This window comes from Ceratotherium simum, chromosome 12, assembly GCF_057802395.1.
Source record: "Ceratotherium simum simum isolate JZ-2026a chromosome 12, ASM5780239v1, whole genome shotgun sequence".
Lineage (NCBI taxonomy): Eukaryota > Metazoa > Chordata > Mammalia > Perissodactyla > Rhinocerotidae > Ceratotherium > Ceratotherium simum.
In genome coordinates, this window is record NC_141911.1 from 24,796,036 (window position 1) to 24,818,927 (window position 22,892).

Sequence of the window (22,892 nt, forward strand, 5' to 3'; positions counted from 1 at the left end):
AAAATAAGATGATAATTATTTTCTCAGCATCCTTCAAGAAGAACCATCTTTTTGTTTAAGTTGCTATTTGATAGCTATACAATTGGATTCAATTACTTTCCTTAGTAATAAACTCTTACAAGCAGCCATTCACAGAAGATAAACACAGAGACTAGTCTTTGTCCTTTTGTCTAACACTGCACTGCTGACCTCAGATGCCTATCTGTAACAGAAATCAGACTTCTCCTAAAAAAGGTTATCTGACTTTTAATATTAGTTTTGTTTCACTTGATCTGAGATACCAAGTAAATCACTCCAATTGTATGATAGCTTTTGCTGAGACAAAGCATTTGTATTTATATTTTTGTACAACTTGGTATTATTAAGAAATTTTAAACTTGAAAACCATAGGGATCTCAATGAAAAAAGTTAACCATGGTTAATAATAGAAGTAGATTAAAATAGTACCAATCAGTTGCATATACGGTACTGAAGATTTACATGCTTACTTATTTTTATCAACTTTTAATGGAATGGAATTTCTTAAAGCAGATATTTCTAACCTATTGCCTTTTGGCAGAGAAAATATTTCAGGAGATTGGTGATCTAACTATCAATGTGTGGAAGTTTACTGACCCAAGATTTGTTAGATTTTTGGTTACCTATTAAAATTAATTATTCATTTGTTCTATATTTTATAGTATATATAGTATTTGTAGCTTTGTGGAATATATGTGTGTGTGTTCGTGTGTGTGAGAGAGAGAGAGAAAGACAGAAAGAAACAGAAAGACAGAGAGGAAGGGAAGGAGGGAAAAAGATAGAGGACAAAGAAAAACCCTTAAGTGAGCACTTTTAGGAAATTTATGACCTCACCTTTACCCAGAGTCATGATGGACAGGGCTGTTGCCATGCCTCTTCCCTCCCTCTCCTAATTGACAACAGAAGGATAATAGTATTCAGAGCCCTGCGAAATATCCCTTCACCCGAGCTGGTCCTGTTTGCTTTATTCTTGGGCTCTATCTTGGATTTTAAAATATTCCATCCAGTTGTCTTATAAACAAATATTTACCTCTGAGAGAAAGATTAGCCTATACATCAAAATGACAGCAAAGGGATGGATTGCAAATGAAAATATTTAGTTTTCTTGGATTAGTTTTCAGATGTTTTGTAGCAGTAGTGGAAATAGGAATTGCATTCAACGTTGTCAGAATTCAGGAAAACACGATCTTTCTTTTACCCTTGAATGCAGGATGACATTCACTTAGTGTCTAGTAGGTGTCAGGTGATTTGCTAGGCCCAGATGATATAATACTGAAAAAAACCCACACCCCAGATCCCTACGTTTATGAAGTTTGAAGGAGAAGACAGTTATATAATCTAGTGAAGAAGGCCAATATTGGTAAAAGTAATAGAATTAATCATATTAATGATGCATAATTACAAACAGATACTCTGAAATGAAGGAAAATTGATCTATGAAAGTGAGTAACTAAGAAATATAACTCAGGCTTGGTGTCATGGGGAAGGATTCTTAAAGGATATGTTTGATATGTGAAGGCCTTTGGGTAATAAATTGGGGAAAAAAGGATGTATTTCAAGTGGAGGAAATTGTGTACAAAAGTGTTGTAGTAGGAACGGACAAAATAAGCTCAAAGAACTGAACAAAAGTTAGTGTGCCCAGGGGCCAGCCCAGTGGTGTAGTGATTAAGTTCATGTGCTCTGCTTCGGCAGCCTGGGATTCATGGGTTCAGATCTCAGGCTCATCAAGCCATGCTGTGGCAGCATCCCATATACAAAATAGAGGAAGATTGGTACAGATGTTAGCTCAGGGACAATCTTCCTCAAGCAAAAAGAGGAAGAAACAGAAAAAAAGTTAATGTGGCTGGAGAGTAGTTATTGGGAGGAAGAGAAAGACATGCAGAGCCTAGACTCTGTGAGAACTTAGTAGGCTATGTCAATGATTTTGTTTTTTTATATTCGGGGTAAACGAGTATATCCTAAAGTTATTAACAAGGGCACTTATGCCGTGATGTTTGGATTTGACATGAGCCCTAAGGCTGTTGTGTGGAGAATAGACTGAAGGTGCATGTGCATAAAGGTGGAAGACCAGTAAGGATGCAATTGGGGCACTTTAGGGAAGAAGTGGTGCTGATAGCTTGAACTGGAGTTGTGACAGTAGACTTGGAAAGGAACTGATGTTTGGGAGATATATTTTGAAGATAGAATTAACAGAACCTAGTGGTGGGTTTAATACGAAAGGTTAGGGAAAGGAAGATGTCAAAGATGTCTCCTTTGTTTCCTGCTTGAGTAATGGATGAATGAAAAGCTGGGAAAGTGTGACTTTATATGTGGGGGTATGTATACTATGAGGAGTCGCTTTTGAAATGTGAAGGTGGAGGTGTTAAGTAGGCTAGCTATACCAATCTGGAGTTTGGGTGAGAAGCAATACCTATATTTAGAACCATAGACTATGTTGAAATAACCTAGGCTGAATGAATGGGGTAGGATAACTGGCTAGCAGTAAGATTTGATAAAATATAATATTTAATGGCAATGGAGTAGGATGAGCTTGCAAAAGGACTGAGTAGGAGTTTTCACAAATTCTACAGAAACAGAAGATAGAGGTCATAGACACCAAGTAAAGTGACCATTTCTTGAAAAAAAGAAATGTTGCTTTGATAGAGTGATGAGAATAGAAACATGATTGAAATGGACTAGGGTCAGAAAATGAATAGAACGAGATATATAACTCTTTCGGAAAATTTACAAAGTAGAGGAAAGAAATTATCTTCAAACATGGGTGATTTGAGCATGTTTAAAGATGGAAGAAAATAATTGAGAGAGAGTTTAAAATACAGTAAATAGCAGGGTTAATCAAATGGTTAAGTTTCTCAAGAAGTCAGATGTACAGATTGGCTTAGGAGGGGAAAGAGTTCCTCTATTGTCACAATAGGGAAGAAATGTGTTGTTGAAAGTGGTAAAGTGGGATATAGTTGAACTCAAGGCATAAATTTGTTTGTTTGGAAAAGGACTTAGCATTTATGTGATAATGAATTTATGCCATTTTACAATTTTTCTGATATATCTAAAAACAGAGAGCAGTGGAGAGACTCATAGGAATTTTAGTTTAAAACACTTATAAAGCAATTTTCTAGGAAATTCCCTTTTAGATACTATTGGGAAAATGCATCCATAACTCAACATATCCAATCTGCATAATTTCTGTTGTACCTCAGTTTATCAAGTACCTACCATAGAAGCTTGTCTTATCAACCTCTGACCAATCTTTACTAGTGAATTATAATAGCTATAGTTTTATTAAGCATTATCCATCAAACATACTTAAAGAGGAATCGAAGATTTATAAATATGTTGACAATTGTATTCTGTATGGATGCTTAGAAAATTAGCCATGATTTACTGTTTTCCTTTTTTTCATTTTCTTTTGACCAGTTTTTATTAAATTTTTCCTCAATATATTTTTATTAGCCTCTATATTTCTACTTATTTAATGTTGTGTAAGGCTGTACTAGTAAAAGAAAAGCCAGCATTTGTTATGATCAAGGGAGTCGTAATCTTTATTTGGAGATGCTTACCTATTATGGATTCAGTGGGCAATTGCTGGCTAATTTTGATTAGATCTATGGAGATTTCTTTGCACTGTTAAATATTTCTTGATGCATTTCTTCAACATGTAACGCATTTTCTGATTACTTGTAATGTTAATTTTCACAGGTGAAAAGCAATAAGGATGTTTAAGAGCTGGTCAGCTATTTTGTTTCTTGGATTCATTTTTCTGGAGTCAGAAGGAAGGCCAACCAAAGAAGCAGGATATGGCCTTAAATCCTATCAACCACTAATAAGATTACGACACAAGGTATGGTCATGATTCTGAAATTTCTCATAGTGCCTAGCAATTATAAACTAAACTATCAGTTGTCTGGTTTATTATTCACTTAGCAGCACTTATTTCAGAATATGCTTTAAGAATATAATTTCCAAATTAAAAAATGTACATTTTGAAACATGAAATGGTAGTAATTTTGGAAATTTACAATTTGAGGAATTAAGTACTTCTTGACAAAGTATAGAGATGACTCATTAAAAAATATATCATTAAAGTTTACATGAAGTAATAGTAATGGATTTATAAAAGTAAGTACATATGTTATGGTTTAATCAACCAGATAGTTTCTATTATTTCCATATTAATTTTAAGTTTAGAACATTTTAAACTAAAACAAAAATGTTAAATTCTTGACTTTGCCATAAAGATAAACAAAAAAGGAAGTCTATACAATCTGGAGATATATAGGTTGGCAAAGGGTTAGTTTTTATAGAAATCATTATGCATTTTAATTTCATCAAAAATCATAATTTTGAGTTGTCCAATTTTGGGGCAATACTTCACTTCTATATGTGAAATATTTTCAAGTATAAAATAAATTGACATTTAGGCATACTATAAATTATATAGATTACGTACTTGTAATAGATTAAACTAGTGATCATGATACTGAAAATGTACTAAAGCAACTTTTTTTGTGTGTGTGAGGAAGATCGGCCCTGAGCTAACATCTGCCAATCCTCCTCTTTTTGCTGAGGAAGACTGGCCGTGGGCTAACATCCATGCCCATCTTCCTCTACTTTATATGGGACGCTGCCACAGCATGGCCCGACAAGTGGTTTGCTGGTGCGCACCCGGGATCTGAACCTGTCGGTGCACCCCAGGATCCGAACCAGCGAGCCCTGGGCCACTGCAGTGGAGTTCGCGCACCCAACCACTTGTGCCACCGGACTGGCCCCCTAAAGCAACTTTTTATTCAATCAAATAGCAGTTTATAATACATTTGGTTTTCATAGAAAGTAGAAAAAAGATAAAAAATAACATGCTAATTATGGGAGAAAATATATATTTAAAATTTCTTATGCTTATCTTTAAAAAATGCTTTTGAAATAAATAAATAAAAGTATATTGATTTTCTCCCTTATGTTCAATACATGCTATTGGCATTTAAGTTGCATATGTTTTTGTTGAAATTCTTTCATAATATTATAATATTTTGATAAAATAGCTAACCTTTACTGGGATTTTTATGTGCCAGACACTAGGCTAAGCTCTTAAATGTATTATTTTATTTAATCTTCAAAACAATCTTGTGATGATGTACCTATTTTCATTTTATAGATGAGAAATCAAAATTCTTAGATATAGTAAGGGGATTTTCTGAATGCATATATTTATTAAATATATTAATTGGCTAGGGATAATGCACAGGATAAGCTTGATAGCCAGGAAAAAGCAAATAAGTAAAATATAAAAATATACTTCAATGTCAAAAATCATTGTAGAAATTCAGTCACATGTAAAAGTAAATAAGTTCTTAAAGTTTCTAGTCTGGATAGATGCAATTGGAGAATTGGCCTTGTTCCACTATCTTTCAATTGTTATTCGTGTCCCCTACCTTTTGGACTAACAATTAGTTATATCCCAGCCCAAAGCTTAGAAATAATAATTCCTCTCTGAATACTCTCAAAACGCATTATTAACACAATGTATTGGCTCATACTGTTACATACCCAGTGGATATTTATTCTATGTTGTTTGTCTGCCCCAAACTATGTACCTTGAGGTCAGAAACTATGTCTTTTTAAACCTTTCATTCCTGGTACCATGAACACTGTAGATAATGTTTAATTGAATCGATGGCAGAAAAATGACAGGTAGAATGCATGATTATGCTTTTTGATTGTTCCCTGCTAAATATTATACCACAGGTTTTTATGTGTTAATGTACATTTCGATGTGAATTAAATTTCGATGTTGAAGATAAATTGCTTATTATGCATTGCTGTGAGATTTATTAAACTGGTAAAGAAAAAAAACAACACAATGAGTTAAACTTGTTTTAGAAACACCAATATCCACCACAAATGACCAAAGTCTTTTCCATCTTGGTGAGTCTTTATCTCTAAGTAGTTAGAAATAATACGTGATTGCTGGTATTTAAAAGCAGAGAGGCAGAGAATGTCATGGTAATACCTAACTTTCCGACGACTTGGGACAGAGTTGAAATTAAGCTATAAAAGACATTTCGTGGGGCCAGCCCTGTGGCGTAGGGATTAAGTGCGCACGCTCTGCTGCTGGCGGCCCATGTTCCAATCCCAGACATGCACCAATGCACTGCTTGTCAAGCCATACTGTGGCGGCATCCCATATAAAGTAGAGGAAGATGGGCATGGATGTTAGCCCAGGGCCAGTCTTCCTCAGCAAAAGGAAGAGGATTGGCATGGATGTTAGCTCAAGATTGATGTTCCTCAAAAAAGAAAAAAGACATTTTGTGTGTGTGTATTTGTGTGTGTGTGAGAGAGAGAAAGTGTGTATTTGACAGGAGTAAGGAAGCACCCTGAGTTTTGAAAGTCCCTGCAAAAGTCCCACCAGATCCTTTCCACTCACTATCAATGTCCCACCCAACCACTGGGAACTACCTTTCCTTCCCCAAGACCTTGTAGATTAATCTCATTATAGCCTTTGTTTTTGTTTGTGTCAGTCATTATTTGGATCCCAGGAATACCTATCTGTCATGCTTTTTCCACTGATTTCCATTCCAGTTAGGCTCAAATGTTACTTTATTGGCAAGGCTTTCCAAAACCATAATTGAAAATGAAACAGCCATAGACATTTCCTATCTCCCTTTTTTGATTTATTTTCATCCATAGAACTTATTACCATTTGTCAAGATATATATTTCACTTATTTATTAATTTGTTGGATGTTTCCTTCCATTATGATGTAAGCTGCTATTCATCTTGCTATACTGCAGCCCCTAGAACAGTATCTGACACATGGTAAATACTCAACCAATATACGTGGAGTGAATGACTCCATCTGCTGACTAGAATAAGGCTGAAATCAAGATGATATATATATAATTGTATTATATAGTTAATTATAATTAATAAATTAATTAGGTATAATTTCCCTTTCTGTCATTTTATCTGAGTAAAATCAACAGAGCAATACTTAAATTTTTAAAATAACTTATTTTGGTAGCATTGCACAAATAAATTTCCTCTTGTTATTTTTTAAGCTACATAGTTTTATTTTATAAATGTATTTCTCTAAGACAGAGGGAATGCATAAGGCTATTTTCTATTTGAATTAGAGTTCACTAATATTAAATATTAGTTATTGACTAGAAAACTATAAAATAAATAATATATACAATAGATCTTGTGTTCTACTTAGCCATTTTCCACATTTTCCCCAGAGAGGTGTCAGTACTTTGAATTTGAACAAATGTATGTATAGAACTCATTTTTATCAAATATTTATGTGCCAACTGTATAATGAATCCCCTTTTGGGAGCAAAAATTAGAATGTGAGACTTTTTTTCAGCTTACATAGAAATATTGTAGATCTAAATATAGATATATACATATTTATGTCATTCACAACTATATGTGCATATAAATGTGATTGAAAATATATTTATGTCTCAAGATAAAAATGAATAACATAAATCCATCATACTAATTATAGAAATCTTAATTATAGTCCACATTGTGTGTCTAAGGGAGCTGATCATGTGCTTCATCCAATGTTTATCCAACAAACATTTATGAAACATCAAATATAGGAATTCATTAGCACTTTAGAATTGTAAAATACAATTACCAAATCCAAATCCAAAAAGTCATTCTTTTATTTATTATTCTAAAATAAACATTGCACACATATTGTGCTAGGTGCTTTCTTATACATTAATTGTTGTAATTTAATTCTACAATAATCCTGGGATGCTGGGAATATTATTCCCATTCATCCAAATGATATTATTAAAGTCCAGAGAAGTGAAGTAACTTTCACAAGGACAAGAGAGGGGAACAGACAGAATCAGTGAGATCAGTAAGAGGCAGATAAAAGCAAAGGTAGGCCAGAGATGGGGGAAAAGGACCAGAAAAAAATAAAGGTGCTGAATGGTAGTAAAGCAACATGACATTGACCTCAAGGAGAAACATCTAATGTTTTTTCAGATTGTTCTTCCTCCCCCTCCATAAGCACAACCACAGTATTCCCGTATCCATTTCTTGGCCAGACTGAAATGAATGTCTATTCCTGAAGGTTGCTGTAGTTCCGGTTTAGGCCAACTTTCCAAAGAAGACTCACTAGGAAGCAATAGCTACCACCCTAACTGCTGGTGTGTAGCTAGGAATCTGGGTGTTGAGCATATTGTGGTAACTATTGATTGCCATGTGCATTTGTGAGAAAGTTCCTTGAAGTCTCCAAAATTTTGAGCCATCTCCAGAATTGGTGTACTCAGAGCAGTCCATACAGAACTTAACAGCGTCACCAGGCATTGACTGTATACCAAGTACTCTGTTAGCTTTATTCTATACATTCGATCATTTAATAACATGAATATTCCCATGTAGTAAGTTGTTTTATTGCTATTATTGGGGAAGAGGGAGAATCCCCCTCCACCCTTTCCCTTAAAGTTCTTATGGCTGGACAAATAATTAAAAGACAGATTAGCAGGAAAAAATAATACCAAGTTTGATAACATATACACATGAGAGAAACCAGGGAAACTGAGTTTCTCAACAAAATGGCAGAGATTTTCATCTTAAATACTGTCTTTAGCTAAAGACAAAGGAAGATGTTGGGGGGAGGGGGGGAGTCAGTTATGGGAGATTACCAGAAAAGCACAGTAAACAAGAGTAAGGTTATTATGCAGATTTAAGGCCTCATCTTCCACATTGATAAGTTTCTAGAAATGAAGTCATCCCCCTCTCTTCCCAGTACAGAGAGGGAGATACCTTTACAAATGGAGATTTCCCATGCAAATGTGAATGTTTTTCTGGCAACTCTTTTCAGGGCCACCTAGAGAATATGACCGGGAAGAGTCAATTTTTGATAAGAGGGGCTTGATGCCTTTCCTACTGTACCATCTATTTTACATTAGATTACAGCAATCATATGATAGTGGCTCCTTCCTGAAACAGGTCTTCTATGTTAAATTCTTTAGGCGGTTTGGGGGAGGTCAAATGTCCGTCAGAGAAAATAATCAAGTTAAGGAGACATATTTCAGGGTGGCCAATTTTGATCTCCCACACTATTTTATAGATGAGGAAACTGGAGTTCACAAATGTTTATTAATATTTTAGTATCACATACCAAGAAAGTTAGGAAGCAGGGTTTAGGATTTAGTATACAGAGTCTAAATAACTTAACACAGGTGACAGAATGAGTACTTTTTGTAGTAATTTGACCTGTGTGTCACATATTTATTTCCTATTCTCCCAGCATCCTGATCATGTGGTAGTAAGTTGGGATTTCACGTCTTGGTCCCTTTGTGGTTGGGTGGGATTATGTGTCTAGTTCTGACCAATGAGTTGCGAGAAGTGCCATGGAATGCATCTGGGCTGTTTGATTACAATTGTAAAATCTTCCTGAATTCTCTTTCACCTCTAGCATGGCAAACAGCATCTGTTCAAGGTAGTGGCTGCTTAATCATCCCAAGTTTCTAAATAACTAGGATGAGTGAAACACCCTGGCAATTTGTGTTTGTCTTGAAATGTGAAATGAGGGAAAAAACTTTTGTTTTAAACCACTGAGATTTGGGAGTTATTTGTTATCCCAGCATAAATATAGTCTATCCTCACTGATAAAGACAGAACTAGAACTTAAACTCATATCACCTAACCACAAATCCTGGGCTCCTTTTTCTGTACCATCTTGGCTCCCTGTTTTATTTCCCCTCTCTGGCCTTTTCTTACTCTCTTTTCTCCATTATTTCTTTCTTCTCTCTTCTTTTTGCTAGGTGATAATTTCCCATCACAATTTAACCTCCTATTGTATTTATAACCCTGTAATATGCCTGTACTAATATTTTAGCATAGTACCATATACTGTAATTGGTTGACTCTAAATCCTGTAGGGTCAGTACCACATCACTTTTCTCTCCTACAGAACTGATCACGCTGCTGCATTGTTTGCTGATAATCATAATCAAAGTCAGGCTTGAGGGAAGATCTTGTGAGGACAGTAGGAGTGTTCTTTGAGTATACCTAGTGGGACCACATAAAGACCTTAAAATGCTTACATCTTTATGCGACCAAAGAATGTTATGTCCAGCTGTATAGAGCAAAGCTGCTCCTGCAAACTGAAATTGCCTTATGATTCCTTTACTTCCTGAATCAAAAAGTTTGTCTATGAGAGTAGTTACTGTGCAAATGGGGCCAAGAATTTGCGTAATTTAATAAGTCCAGAGAATGTTGCTATGCATGGTAGTACAGTATAATTCAAAGAAGTCATTTGTGGGAGGTCATTTTTTACTTCTGGTATTAAAAGAATGATAGATGTGGATTGGTGAAGAGTGGCAGGAGAGAACTCTAGGGAAAGAGACAAACATTAAACAACAAACACATCAAAACCCTGACTGGTTAGGCTGAAAACCTTTAGGCAAACCCAGGAGCATTATCTCCTGACTGAGGAAAAGTTGTGCCATTCCCTCTGAAATATCTGACTGCTTGTAACATGTTCAAGAGAAGGCCTTTTAAAATGTTAATCTGTTTTACAGGGGTCAGGAAGCAATTTAGACCACCATCTAAGAGCAAATTGGTGGCAATGAGGGCAGTGAAGGAGTAATGGTCAAATATTTAATTAATCCAATGTTAAGGAATAGACTAATTAGTATATATTGATATATTTATTGCATATATATCATAATGGGTAAATATTATTAATAAACCTAGATTTTTTTCTAAACAAATAATGTCTGAAAAATAAGAACATTTTTGAAATTTTTTTTCTGAGAAATGAAATTCTGGTTTTAACTGAGCTAGTTCCTGGAGACTAATTTCCACAGGGCAATGTAAAGAATGCCGGGTTGCACCAGCACACACTATAGAGTATGTTACTTGAAAAGATCTATGAGTTGTAGCATACCAGATCTATTTATGGGCCATAAACCTGACTGTTCTTTGTGCCAGAGGAAGACATTATCTTTGTTGTACTGGATAGTAAGTATTCCTGACCTTTGCTCTGAAGAGAGACAGTCTCTGTCTTCTCAGGCTGTAAACATACTTGCCCTTTGTTCTACAGGGAGACATTCTCTCCATGTTCCAAGGCTGTTTGCTACACAAACATCCTTGAACAGATAGTTAAGAGCAAACGCCAGTCAGTGTCTGGCTCACGAGATATACAGAAACACAAGGTACTCATGGAGGACTGTTTCCCAATACACATTGAGAGTACCACCTCTACCAGGAGGTCAGAGTTGCCATCAACTATATCTGTCTAAGGCCAAAACTAATGCTGTGTGTGTTTCAAAGTTGATTTGAAAACCACCAACATGGTTATAGCTTCATCCCATTTTGTACCTGGTTAACTCTGTCTTTTCTAGAACTTTAAGGAACAAAATGCTTTTGTTGACCGTTGGATGTGTTGCTTGCATGTTTATTCCTTCAAACTCGGGTATATTTGCTAATTTAGGGAAAATTGTCATGCGGTGGACTGAATTGCTTTGCTTAACAAAAATAGGTCAATAAAGGGATATAGCTGACTTTTAAAATTCTCAAGATAAGAACCTACTACCAAAAATTGTCATTTGATCCCTTTGAGAATGAATTCTCAGAGCAGTACTATTATTTCAGATGTGCAGCGTGGTATGCAAAAAGGATGCTCCTTTATACCTCTATCACCTTACATTAAAATATTTTTTGTAAAACTTTAAAAGTAGCTATAACTTGAAAAATAGAGCAAATCCATTGAAGATTTGAAGTTTTGAAATGTCAAAAATGTGATGCATTAGCATTCTATTTACATCTATGCAACAAAATATAGCAAAGTAGTCAAATCCGTATAGTGCATTAGAGACAATCTTGTCAGGATTCCAGAAAACTCCACTTATGCACCGACCTTGGGCACATATGATGCTTTCTACCACTCCAGTATGGATTTTCAAGTGACCCGAGTCACAATTCTTCCTCCTACCCAACTCAATAATTTAAAAAAAAAATTATCTTTTTTTTGGAAAGATAATATCTTTTAAACTAAGGATATCCTTTAGTTGGAAAAAAAAAATGGCTTTATCTCTGTTTCCCAGAACAGTCATTGATCCTTTTACTGATCAAGAAGCATCAGAATAATAGAATCTAAGTGCCATTAAATGGGTTTGTCATTGTTGTTAATTTTCTTTTGATTTAATTCCAAAGCCTTCTTATCTTTAGATTTAGTTGTCTTTTCTTGCAATTTCTGTAGGAAACATAGTGCTAGATCACATCAGTTTGTTACAAAAAAACAATTAACACATCCAAATCTACCACTAGCTAAGCACGTTATGCTACCTCCTATTCAAAAAATAAAATAAACTTGTGATTGTTTTTAACAGGGTTCAAAGTGGATACTCTAACCATGTAAATGTAGGAAAAAGGATTATGAGTTAATAACAGGTGAATGAAATAAAAATACATTTGTCTAATCATTAATATTAATATATTGGCAAGCCAGCATTTGCATTCACTACTTCAGTGTGTAAATTAATTATGTTGTTTTGTACATCTTTCATTATTAAAATTCTATTGTGAGTTCAATTAGCAAAGCTGTGTATTATAAATGAAAGGATTTATTCTGATTTATGCACTTGACATTCAACATGTTTAAGAGATGAAAATCCTATGGTATATAAACCACAATTAAGAAGAGTAGTATTATTTTTAACTAATATTACACACTGTTTATTTCCGGCATCAGTTCCCCTGCATATGAACTGAGAGTTAGTTTTTTAGAGCCAAAAGATAGTAGAAAATATTCAGTCTATTTAAAAAAATAATAATTCAGATGGGAAAACTGAGGGCCTCAGAGGCAAAGTTCTTAGTTGAAGATCACACAGGTTCTTCACAGCTAAGATTAGAACCCAGATTTCCTATCTTCTGGAATAGTTCTGTTTTCTTTTAACACTCTGCCCCTCCAAATTAACACTTTTCTTCAAGTCCAATTTTTATCAACAAGAAAGTACATTCACTCATTATTACAAGTATTTATTAAGTACCGACTATACACAAGGTACTTAATAAAATAATTCAAATTGAGTTCTTCTTAAACACTCATGTTGATTCGCCTGTGATTGTTGGTGAAGCAAACATCTCAAATGAATTGATTGAAAACCCAATTCAAGACCTTATTTAAGGTGCAACAAGGGGACTGTCCTTCAGGGACGGTAGGGCAAAGTTTGCTTTATAGGGACTAGTCTGTAGGAAAATAAATGGGGATGACTAAGCATATTTACTGGACTTGAAACTAGAAAAACATGCAGAGTTAAGACGTTGAACTAGCTACCAGGCTGTCTGAAAGTGATTGTGAGTTTATCAGCTGTGTGGGTTAAACAAATGGCCCATTCAAAGATGGCGCTGTCAATCGTTGTACCACTAATCGGCAGAAACATCCAACAAAAAATGTCTCTTGTAAATATCCTGTCTGAAGCTCGCTTACATGTGCTATCAGAAATGCTGGCAATGTGGTTTTGTTTTCTTCTGAAGTGGGGGCCTCTTTTCTCTTTCTCCAATTTTTTTAATAGACTTTTTTAAAGCAGTTTTAGTTCAAAAGAAAAGTAAGCTGAGAGTACAAAGTGCTCATATACCTGGCACCACACTGGTACAACCTCCCCTACTATCAACATCCTGCATCAGAGTGGTATGTTGGTTACAATCCATGAACCTACGTTGATGCATCATTATCACCCAAAGCCCATGGATTAGTGTAGGGCTCACTCTTGTTGTTCTACACTTTATCGGTTTTGACAAATGCATTAATAACCTGTATCCACCATTGTAGTATCATACAGAATAGTTTCATTGTGCTAAAAGTTGTCTCTGCCCTGCCTATTCATTTATTCCTCTCCCATAATCCTCCACAATCACTGATCTTTTTACTGTCTCCATAGTTTTGCCTCATCCAAAATGTCATATAGTTGGAATCATACAGTATGTAGCCTTTACAGATTTGCTTCTTTCACTTAGTAACATGCATTTAAGGCTTTTCCATATCTTTTCATGGCTTAATAGCTCATTTCTTTTTTAGTGCTGAATAATCCATTGTCGGGATGTACCACAGCTTGTTTATCTACTTACCTTCCCAACTGTGGCTTGTCTTCTCATTCTCTTGACATTGTCCTTTGCAGAGCAGGTTTGAAATTTTAATTTTAATGGAGTTGACTTACTAATGATTTCTTTCATATATTATGCCTTTGGTGTTGTATTTTAAAAGTCATTGCCACACCCAAGGTCATTTAGATTTTCTCCTATGTTATCTTCTAGGAGTTTCATAGTTTTGCATTTTACATTTAGGTCTATGATTCATTTTGAGTTAATTTTTGTGAAGGGTTTACGGTCTATGTCTAGATTCATTTTTTTACATGTGAATGTCCAGTTGTTTCAACACCATTTGTTGATATGCTATCTTTCCTCCATGGTATTGCCTTTGCTCTTTTGTCAAAGATCAATTGACTATATTTGTGTGAGTCTGGTCTGAACTCTCCACTCTGTTCCGTTGATCTATTTATCTGTTCTTTCACCAGTACCATACTCTCTTGATTACTGTAAATTAAGTGGGATAGTGTCAGTCCTTCGACCTTGTTCTTCTTCAATATTATGTTGGCTAGTCTGGATCTTTTGCCTCTCCAAATAAACTTTAAAATGAGTTTGTTGATATTCACAAAATAACTTACTGAGAGTTCGATTTTGATTGCATTGAATCTATAGATCAAGTTGGGAAGAACTGACATCTTGGTAATACTGAGTCTTCCTATCCATGAACATAGGATAGCTATCCATTTATTTGGTTCTTCTTTGATTTTGTTCATCAGAATTTGCAGTTTTCCTCATATAGATCTTGTACATGTTTTGTTAGATTTACACATAGGTATTTCATTTTGGGGAGTGCCAATGTCAATGGTAGTGCATTTTTAATTTTAAATTTTACTTGTTCATTGCTAGTATAAAAGAAAGTGATTAACTTTTGTATATTAACCTTGTATCCTACAAATTTGCTATAATCACTTATTAGTTCTAGGAATTATTTTGTCAATTCAGATTTTCTACATAGTTAATTATGTCATCTCCAAAGACAGTTTTATTTATTTCTTTTCAGTCTGTATAAATTTTATGTTCTTTTCTTGTATTTCTGTATTAGTTAGTCTTCCAATTTGGTGTTGAAATGGAGTGGTAAAAGGGGACATGTTTGGCTTATTCCTGATCTTCATGGGAAAGCTTCTAGTTCGTCACCATTAGGTATAATGTTAGCTGTAGGTTTCTTTTTTCTTTTTAGACATCCTTTATCAAGTTGAAGAAGTTCTTCTCTTATCCTAGTTTGCTGAGAGTTTTTGTGATGAATAGGTGTTGGATTTTGTCAAATGCTTTTTCTGCATCTATTGATACAATCATGTGATTTTTCTTCTTTAGCCTGTTGAAGTGATGGATTACGTTAATTTATCTTTTTAATGTTGAACCAGTTTGCATACCTGGGATAAACCCCACTTGTTCACGGTGTGTAAATCTTTTCATACATTGTTAGATTCAATTTGCTAATGTTTTATTGAGGATTTTTCATGTATGTTCATGAAAGGTGTTGCTCTGTAGTTTTCTTTTCTTGTAGTGTCTTTGCCTTTTTTTGTTATTAGGGTAATCCTAGCCTCATCGAATGAGTTAGGAAGTATTCCTTCTGCTTATATCTTCTAGAAGAGATTGTAGAGAATGGATTTATTTTTTTTCAAATGTTTGGTAGAATTCACCTGTGAATGCATCTGGGCCTAGGGCGGTCTGTTTTGGAAGGTTATTAATTATTGATTCAATTTCATTAACAGTTATAGACCTATTGAGATGGTCTATTTCTTTTTGTGTGAGTTTTGACAGATTGTGTCTTTCAAGGAATTGGTCCATATCATCTAAACTGCCAAATTTATGAGTATAGAGTTGTTCATGGTATTTCTTTATTATCTTTTTAATGTCCATGAGGTTGTACAATCATTTTTAAAAATTGTTTATTATGATGAATGTTTTAATGACTTCAGTTATTGAAAAGTTCCTATGGTTTACAGTAATTAAATGAAAATCAGTCATTGGAAGGTCCAAATGATATAACATTTCAAAAGAATATAGTTTTATATTCTTGCCAGTTTATACAGTTCTCAGAATATTTTGCCAATTAAGTTTATATAAATCTTCTATAAAGACCACGCAAAAACAAGTGTTTTGCCAATACTAAAACAAATAAATAAACAAAAATGCAACAACATGAATTTCAAAAATATATGTTTTGAGCAGTATAAACATTTCCCTTAATTGTGTGAAGGTTTGGGAAATTCTTTAAGGGAATTATTTATCCATTATATTTTGTTTTTTCTCAAATTTTAAATGATATTTTAAGCATATGGCAAATTTGATTGAATTTTACAGTGAACACCCATGTAACCAAGACCTAGACAAATATTTCACTATGCTTCGTTTTCACACATATTTGTGTGTATGTATATGTGTCTCCATCTCTCTTTCCATTTATTAATCTATCTTATTTTTTATTCATTTCAAACTATATTATAGACATTAAACTCTTCTTTCATAAATATTTTGGTATATATCACTAACTAGAATTAAATGTCTGTTTAGAGTTTTTTTCTTTTGTGATACACTTCACATACAATGGAAAGGCCAGATCTTATGAATTTATTTCTTGAGTTTTGACAAATGTGTACACTTGTACAACAGATATCAAAAGACAGTTATATCAAGATGTAGAATGTCATCATCCCACAAGAAAGTTCCCTCATGTTTCTTCCCTGTCAAACTCTACCCTCATTCCATCTGAGGCCACCAATGTTCTGATATTTTTCACCATAGTATGCTTGTGTCTCTTCTAAAATTTTATGTCAATGGGATCATACCATATTTGCATAATACTTCTTTCACTCATAATAACATTATTAAGATTCATCTATGCTATCATGTGTCTCAACAGTGCATTCTCTTTTATTGCTGAGTAGCATTCCACCGTATGAATATACCACAGTATTTTGTTTTGTTTTATAATCCATTTCCTGTTGATGGAAACCTAGTTGAAGCTCTTATGAGTAAAGCTTCTATGAACATTTTTGTACAAGTCTTTTTTGGTTATATATTTTCATTTCCCTTGGGTCAATAACTAGCAACAGATTGCTGATTTGTAGGCTAGGTATTTTTCCTTAAATAAGAAACTATAAGAACTTTTCGAAAGTGGATGTACAATTTTACATTCCCAACAGTAATGAATGAAGTTTCCAGTTACTCCACATTTTTGACAACATTTACTGTTCTCTGTGCTTTTAATTTTAGCCCTTCTGAAGAGTGGTATCCATTGTAGTTTTAATTTGAATTTTCTTGATGACTAGCCACATTGAGCATCGTTTCATTTGTGTACTGGCCATTCATAAATTTTGTTTTGTGAAGTGTCTGTTCAAATCTTTTTGCCCATTGTTTATAATATTGTTTTTCTTTTTATTATTCAGTTGTTGAAGTGCTTTACATTTCCTCAAGATTTTGAAATATGTAGAATTATTTCATGGAAATATTTATATCATTGTAAAATTTCAAACTAGATAAAGTTACTGTTAGCCCCTTATAGTGTGAGTTCATAGAAAACTATGTGAAGACAATGAGAAGAGTTTACATTTGGACAGAAATTACAAGTATTTAACTAAACAATAATTACAAGCTACAACTGTTAATGCAAATTATATATGACCAAAATAATGCTATATTTTATCACAATGCACCTGAATATATTTAAGTATATATTTATATATATATGTATATTTACATACGTATATATATTTAGAATTATATATAATAGTACATATTATAACATAAGATTATACATAGAGTAACATAATATATATGTGTATATATAATTCTAAAACATCATATTTATTTCTCTAATGTTTCATTGTTAAAAAATTTAGGAATTCATCTATTGCAGTTAGTTTATGAGCCACTAAAGTTAATCAGTCACACCCAATTAAGATCTAAAAGAGTATTTCCCTAGTATATCATCTCTATAACTCGTTTCTCTGAGAAGATTAATGATATGCAAACCCAAAATGACAGAAATAACATTGAAAAGAAGGAATTAAAGCTCCAATTCGGAAAAGAAAGAGTAAAAGAACATATAACTATTGTAATGAGGAAATTTCTCTTGCTTTATCACAATGTAGTAGAGTTTTAACAAGTCTTAAAAATGCACTACTATTTCATCTTTGGAGAATAAGAAAGTAAAATTTATTTAATCCTACTGATTTCTGCATTCCTGTGGGTACCATAGGCATGTGGCAAATGTTAATATAGCCTCAACAATTTATCACTTATTTTGTCCATTCCATATCATCATTTGAATACAGTTGACTTTTTTTATTTTTTGTATTTATCCTTTAAGTTCATTTTGAATTTGTAGATATTTAAGAGACATGTGTTAGACATTTAAAATTTTGAAATAATTATAAACTATAAAAACAGTAAAAAAAAAAAATAAGAGACATGTGAATAAATTTTATAACATACTAAGCTTGTTCATATTTAAGCAATATTATATTGAAAAAAAATTAAGGCCACATTGTTTGTCCACAGACCTGTCTCTCCCCTTTGAATGGAGAACATACATTAGTCAAGGATTAGATATACTAAAGGAAAGAGTATGTAGGCATCTGTAAGTGACCGTACCAGATACTAGTTTCCATTCTATTTTATGCTTAGCTTTAAGGTCACATGGGTGTGACCAAGAAATAATGCCTGAAAATGGAAAGCAAGCAGAAGGTTGAACAGAAAGACCTTTTGTTTCTACTCCCACTTCACCTGGAGCATTTCTGATTTATTTTTTATATATTTGATTCATAAAAATTTTTGTTTGAATAAAATATTTGTTGCTTAATAAAAATAAACATATTCGCAAGCATGGTCTTAATTACCTAATGATTTTGTGAATTATGGTTTCAAATGGGTTAGCTGCTTCCAAAAATCAAATTTATCCCCAAAGGATGAAGACTAGCTGCAAGTAAATATATTTTTTAAAAATTGAGGATAATTCTAAAAGTTTTTTCCAGGAGAGAAAATTAAATGTTTTGGAAGCATAAATGCATTTATTTATACACCCCAAAGAAGCATCACTGGAAGTGAAAGTTGAAATGTATCTTATCTGTCTACAAGTCTAATTTTTTCATTTTCCTTTGAAAAATTTAGGTCCAAATTGTTATGTGCCCAAGTTGTTAAAGTCAGGTAGTGATAGATTTGTGAATAAAATTCTGATCTCCTAACAAAGTAGATAGGGACTCTACACTTTTGGGATGTCTTTTCTGATATATTTGTTTAAAACAGTCTATCATAGTACGTACACACATGCACCATAGGTGTGTACTTTATGTACAAATATTCCTATCCTATTCATTTCTACCAATTCTGCTAGATTTTCAGCTCCTCTTTCTTCAAAACTTGGTGTTCCAAATAACTATGTGTTCTCAAAAAAAAAAAAAAAGAGCAATATCTTTTAATTCTCCCTCTGGAATTTCAGCCATTGTTTAAGTCCATTATTATAACAAAAAATACCCCCTTTAAAACAAATAGAATTGTTTTTTGTACAATAGTTCAAAACCTGTTGTGTTCAGTGTCATTCTTTTTGGAAAACTGTTCTTCAAGATCTTATGATTTTTCCTTTTGACTGATATAATAAAGTCTCTTATTCACCTCCAAAAGTCTGTATTCATTGCCTCTGAGAACATTATTTCTGTGAAATGCTCTGCTGAAAATGGATTCTAATGACCAAGTCATTTGGAGAAAACTGCATAGTATGCTCCTCTGGAAATCCACAATGGACAAGAGCATATTAAAGTCTGAGAAATATTCTAAACTTTGCTTAACCTAGAATTTTCCAACTAAATGGACGATAGAAAAATTTGAACACCTTCTGATATTCTGGGAATCACAATTTGGGAAACACTGCTCTAGTGGCTTTAGAATTAATTGCTGCTATACACATCAGGCAACTGTGGCTTCTCTTTTAACTAACAATATTAAAGATCTGACTTAATATCATTTTATACCTATAACTAATAAAATATTATAAAAACATTTTCACTGCTTTTTATCAGTCTTTATTTTAGGGTATTTTTTTCTAGAAAGACAATGTTGATGCTATATTTTAAGAGTTATGATACAGGATTTCAACCACATGCTGGCCATGTATGAAAGACCATTCTTCAAAATATTGGTCTCAGTAACTAGGCTGTATTATTAAAGGAAAATATTGAAATAAATTAATTTTAAAAACTCTAATTGAGGTAACTTAGATGCATTAAGTACCTACATCATCATTGTACATTTCAATACATTTTTGCATATATATGCATTCACAGTGTCACCACTCAGATTATGATACAAAATATTTCCTGCAAAGCAAAGGTTTCTCTTGCCACTTCTAATAAATACCATCTTCTGAAGGTTACCACTACCCTGGATTTTTCAACATAAATTAGTTTTGCTTTTGAACTTCATATGAATGGAATTCTACTGTGGGTAGTCTTTCATGTATGGCTCTTTTTTTGCTAAACACTATGTCTGTGATATTTATCCTCATTATTAAATGTAGGAGAAGAGCATCGTTTTTAGTACTCTATAGTGCCCATTACACAAAATTCACAATTTGTTATGCATCCCACTACTGATGAATATTTGAGTTGTTTCCAGTTTGGGGATATTATGACATTCTTGTGTTATGCCTTTTGTTGAATGTATGCGCTCACTTCTCCTGAAGTGTAATTTTAAGATCATAGAGTTGGCATATAGCTCTAATAGATAACGCCAAAGAGTTTTCCAAAGTGTTTGTGCCAACTTATTTGTTTTGTAAAATATTTCAGAATAGCTCTTAGGAATTATTTTAATTCTAGATCTTTCTTTTGTCTACCTATATGGAAAAAATGAGATGTGAGCAGATGTTATATTCTTGCTGCTGCTGACGAATGTTGAGTAAAACAATTACAGGATGATTAAATGACTGAATATTCATCTTTCAAGAGAAAAAAATACTAAAATTAAGGCTCCAAAAATTCTTACTAAGTCCCTTTTTGAAAGTTTAGTACAATGTGAATTAGTATGCAACATCTGACTCAGAAAAAAAAGTCATTCTTCAATTATGAATATACCCTAATGATAAACAAATCACGGAACTTTGTAGTTTAAATTTTTCTTAAAGCTATTTCTCTCTTTTGACATATAAGGAAACAGTGATTATCAATTTAAACTTTGTACAGCTTTTGTACATAATATAAATGCCAAAGTTCCTAATATTGTCTACTTAATTATTTAATATAAAATAGTCTCTTATTTGAAGGAACTTCCATCTCTCCTCAATCCCTACTAGGACTAACTTCAATTTTTTATTTTTGTAACATCTACTGATAATTAGTAAAACAAGATTTCACTGTTAAAAACTTTATTCCTCTGAAAGAGTGCTTGCCACGAGAAAGCGTAACACTTGATATGAGAGACGTTTGGGATTTCCCACTAGACATTTGACCTGTTATCTAGTAAGCCTTAGGCTAGTCCAAATTTTCCAGAAGTAAAAAACTTGCTAAGAATCTAAGAGTAATAAAACAATTACAAAATCAGCAAAGCCAAATAAACAAACAAAATAAAATGAGCACTGCCATACCTTGGTGGTTTTAATTTGTGTTAATTGGAACATCAAAATCTTATGTTATTGTCATGGTTTCCCACCTGAATTTCTAGTTCATCCCAATGTTGAGTGCCACTTGGTATTCATTTGTGAATATCTTATTTTTCTCATAATCTTATTACTATTAATTATAGAAACTTGCTGAACCTAGCAGTTTACTGAAGTTGCCTAAGCTTATAAGATGCAATCCCCTACACCACTGGAAGATATAGGCTCAGCTATCTTTTGAATTATGTACCAATTGGTAGAATTACTGAGTTTCTAAATGAAGCTAATGTAGCTTATTTCTTTTCCACTTATCAAACAGTAGGAAAATGATTGTCTTAATCAGTTCGAGTTGCTATAATAAGAACACCATAGACTGGATGGCTTAAATGACGTTTATTTATCACAATTCTTAAGGCTGGGAAGTCAAACATCAAGGTGCAGTAGATCTGGTGTCTGGTGAGAGCACACTTACTGGTTCACAGATAGCAATCTTCTCACTATATCATAACATGGCCAAGAAAGAGATAGAGGAAGCAATCTCTCTCATGTTTCTTCTTATAAGGACACTAATTCCATTTATGAGGTCTCTGTCCTTATGACCTAATTACCTTCCAAAAGCTGCACCTCCAAGTACCATCATATTGGGGATTAGGCATCAATATATGAATTTTGGGGGGCCACAAACATTCAGTCCATAGAGATAATCTCCAAATTACTAACTTCCGTTGTTGTGTTATTGCTGTTATCAGGAATGTAAGACAGGTGAAATGATTTCTGGAAACAAAATGATCATCTGTTGGGAATTTTACTTGTTACCAGTTATAAATGATAACAAATACTACTGACTCGAGACAGAAAACTTATGTTTAGTATCCTCATCGCGAAACATTACACAAACCTGCCAAAAAAGATTTTTTATTTCTGTTAAATTTTTTTCCTTTTAACAATTGAAGACTATTTCAGGAAAGCAATTATAGGTATAGACTGACTCTAAGGGCCTCTAAAACAGTGGTTATCAATCTTGGTTGTGTATTAGAATCTTCTGGGAGCATATAAACATGCAAATGTCTGGTCCATTCTCTTAGAAAATTAAATCAGAGCTTCTGAGATTGGGCCCTAGACATGGATATTTATAAAGGTTTCTGGATGATTCTAAAGTGCAGTCAAGGTAAAC

At 33.4% G+C, this 22,892-nt stretch overlaps 1 protein-coding gene across 4 annotated transcripts in view; it reads left to right on the plus strand.

Annotated features, from left to right (window-relative positions):
* The window catches only part of FSTL5 (follistatin like 5), a 732,413-nt gene that overhangs the window by 36,644 nt on the left and 672,877 nt on the right, over positions 1-22,892 (plus strand). For all 4 annotated transcript variants that reach the window (XM_087437469.1, XM_087437470.1, XM_087437471.1 and 1 more), the window contains exon 2: positions 3,715-3,856. In XM_087437469.1, coding sequence (XP_087293595.1) covers positions 3,731-3,856 — 126 coding nt within the window. In that variant the 5' untranslated portion in view covers positions 3,715-3,730. The remainder of the gene's footprint in view (positions 1-3,714; positions 3,857-22,892) is intronic.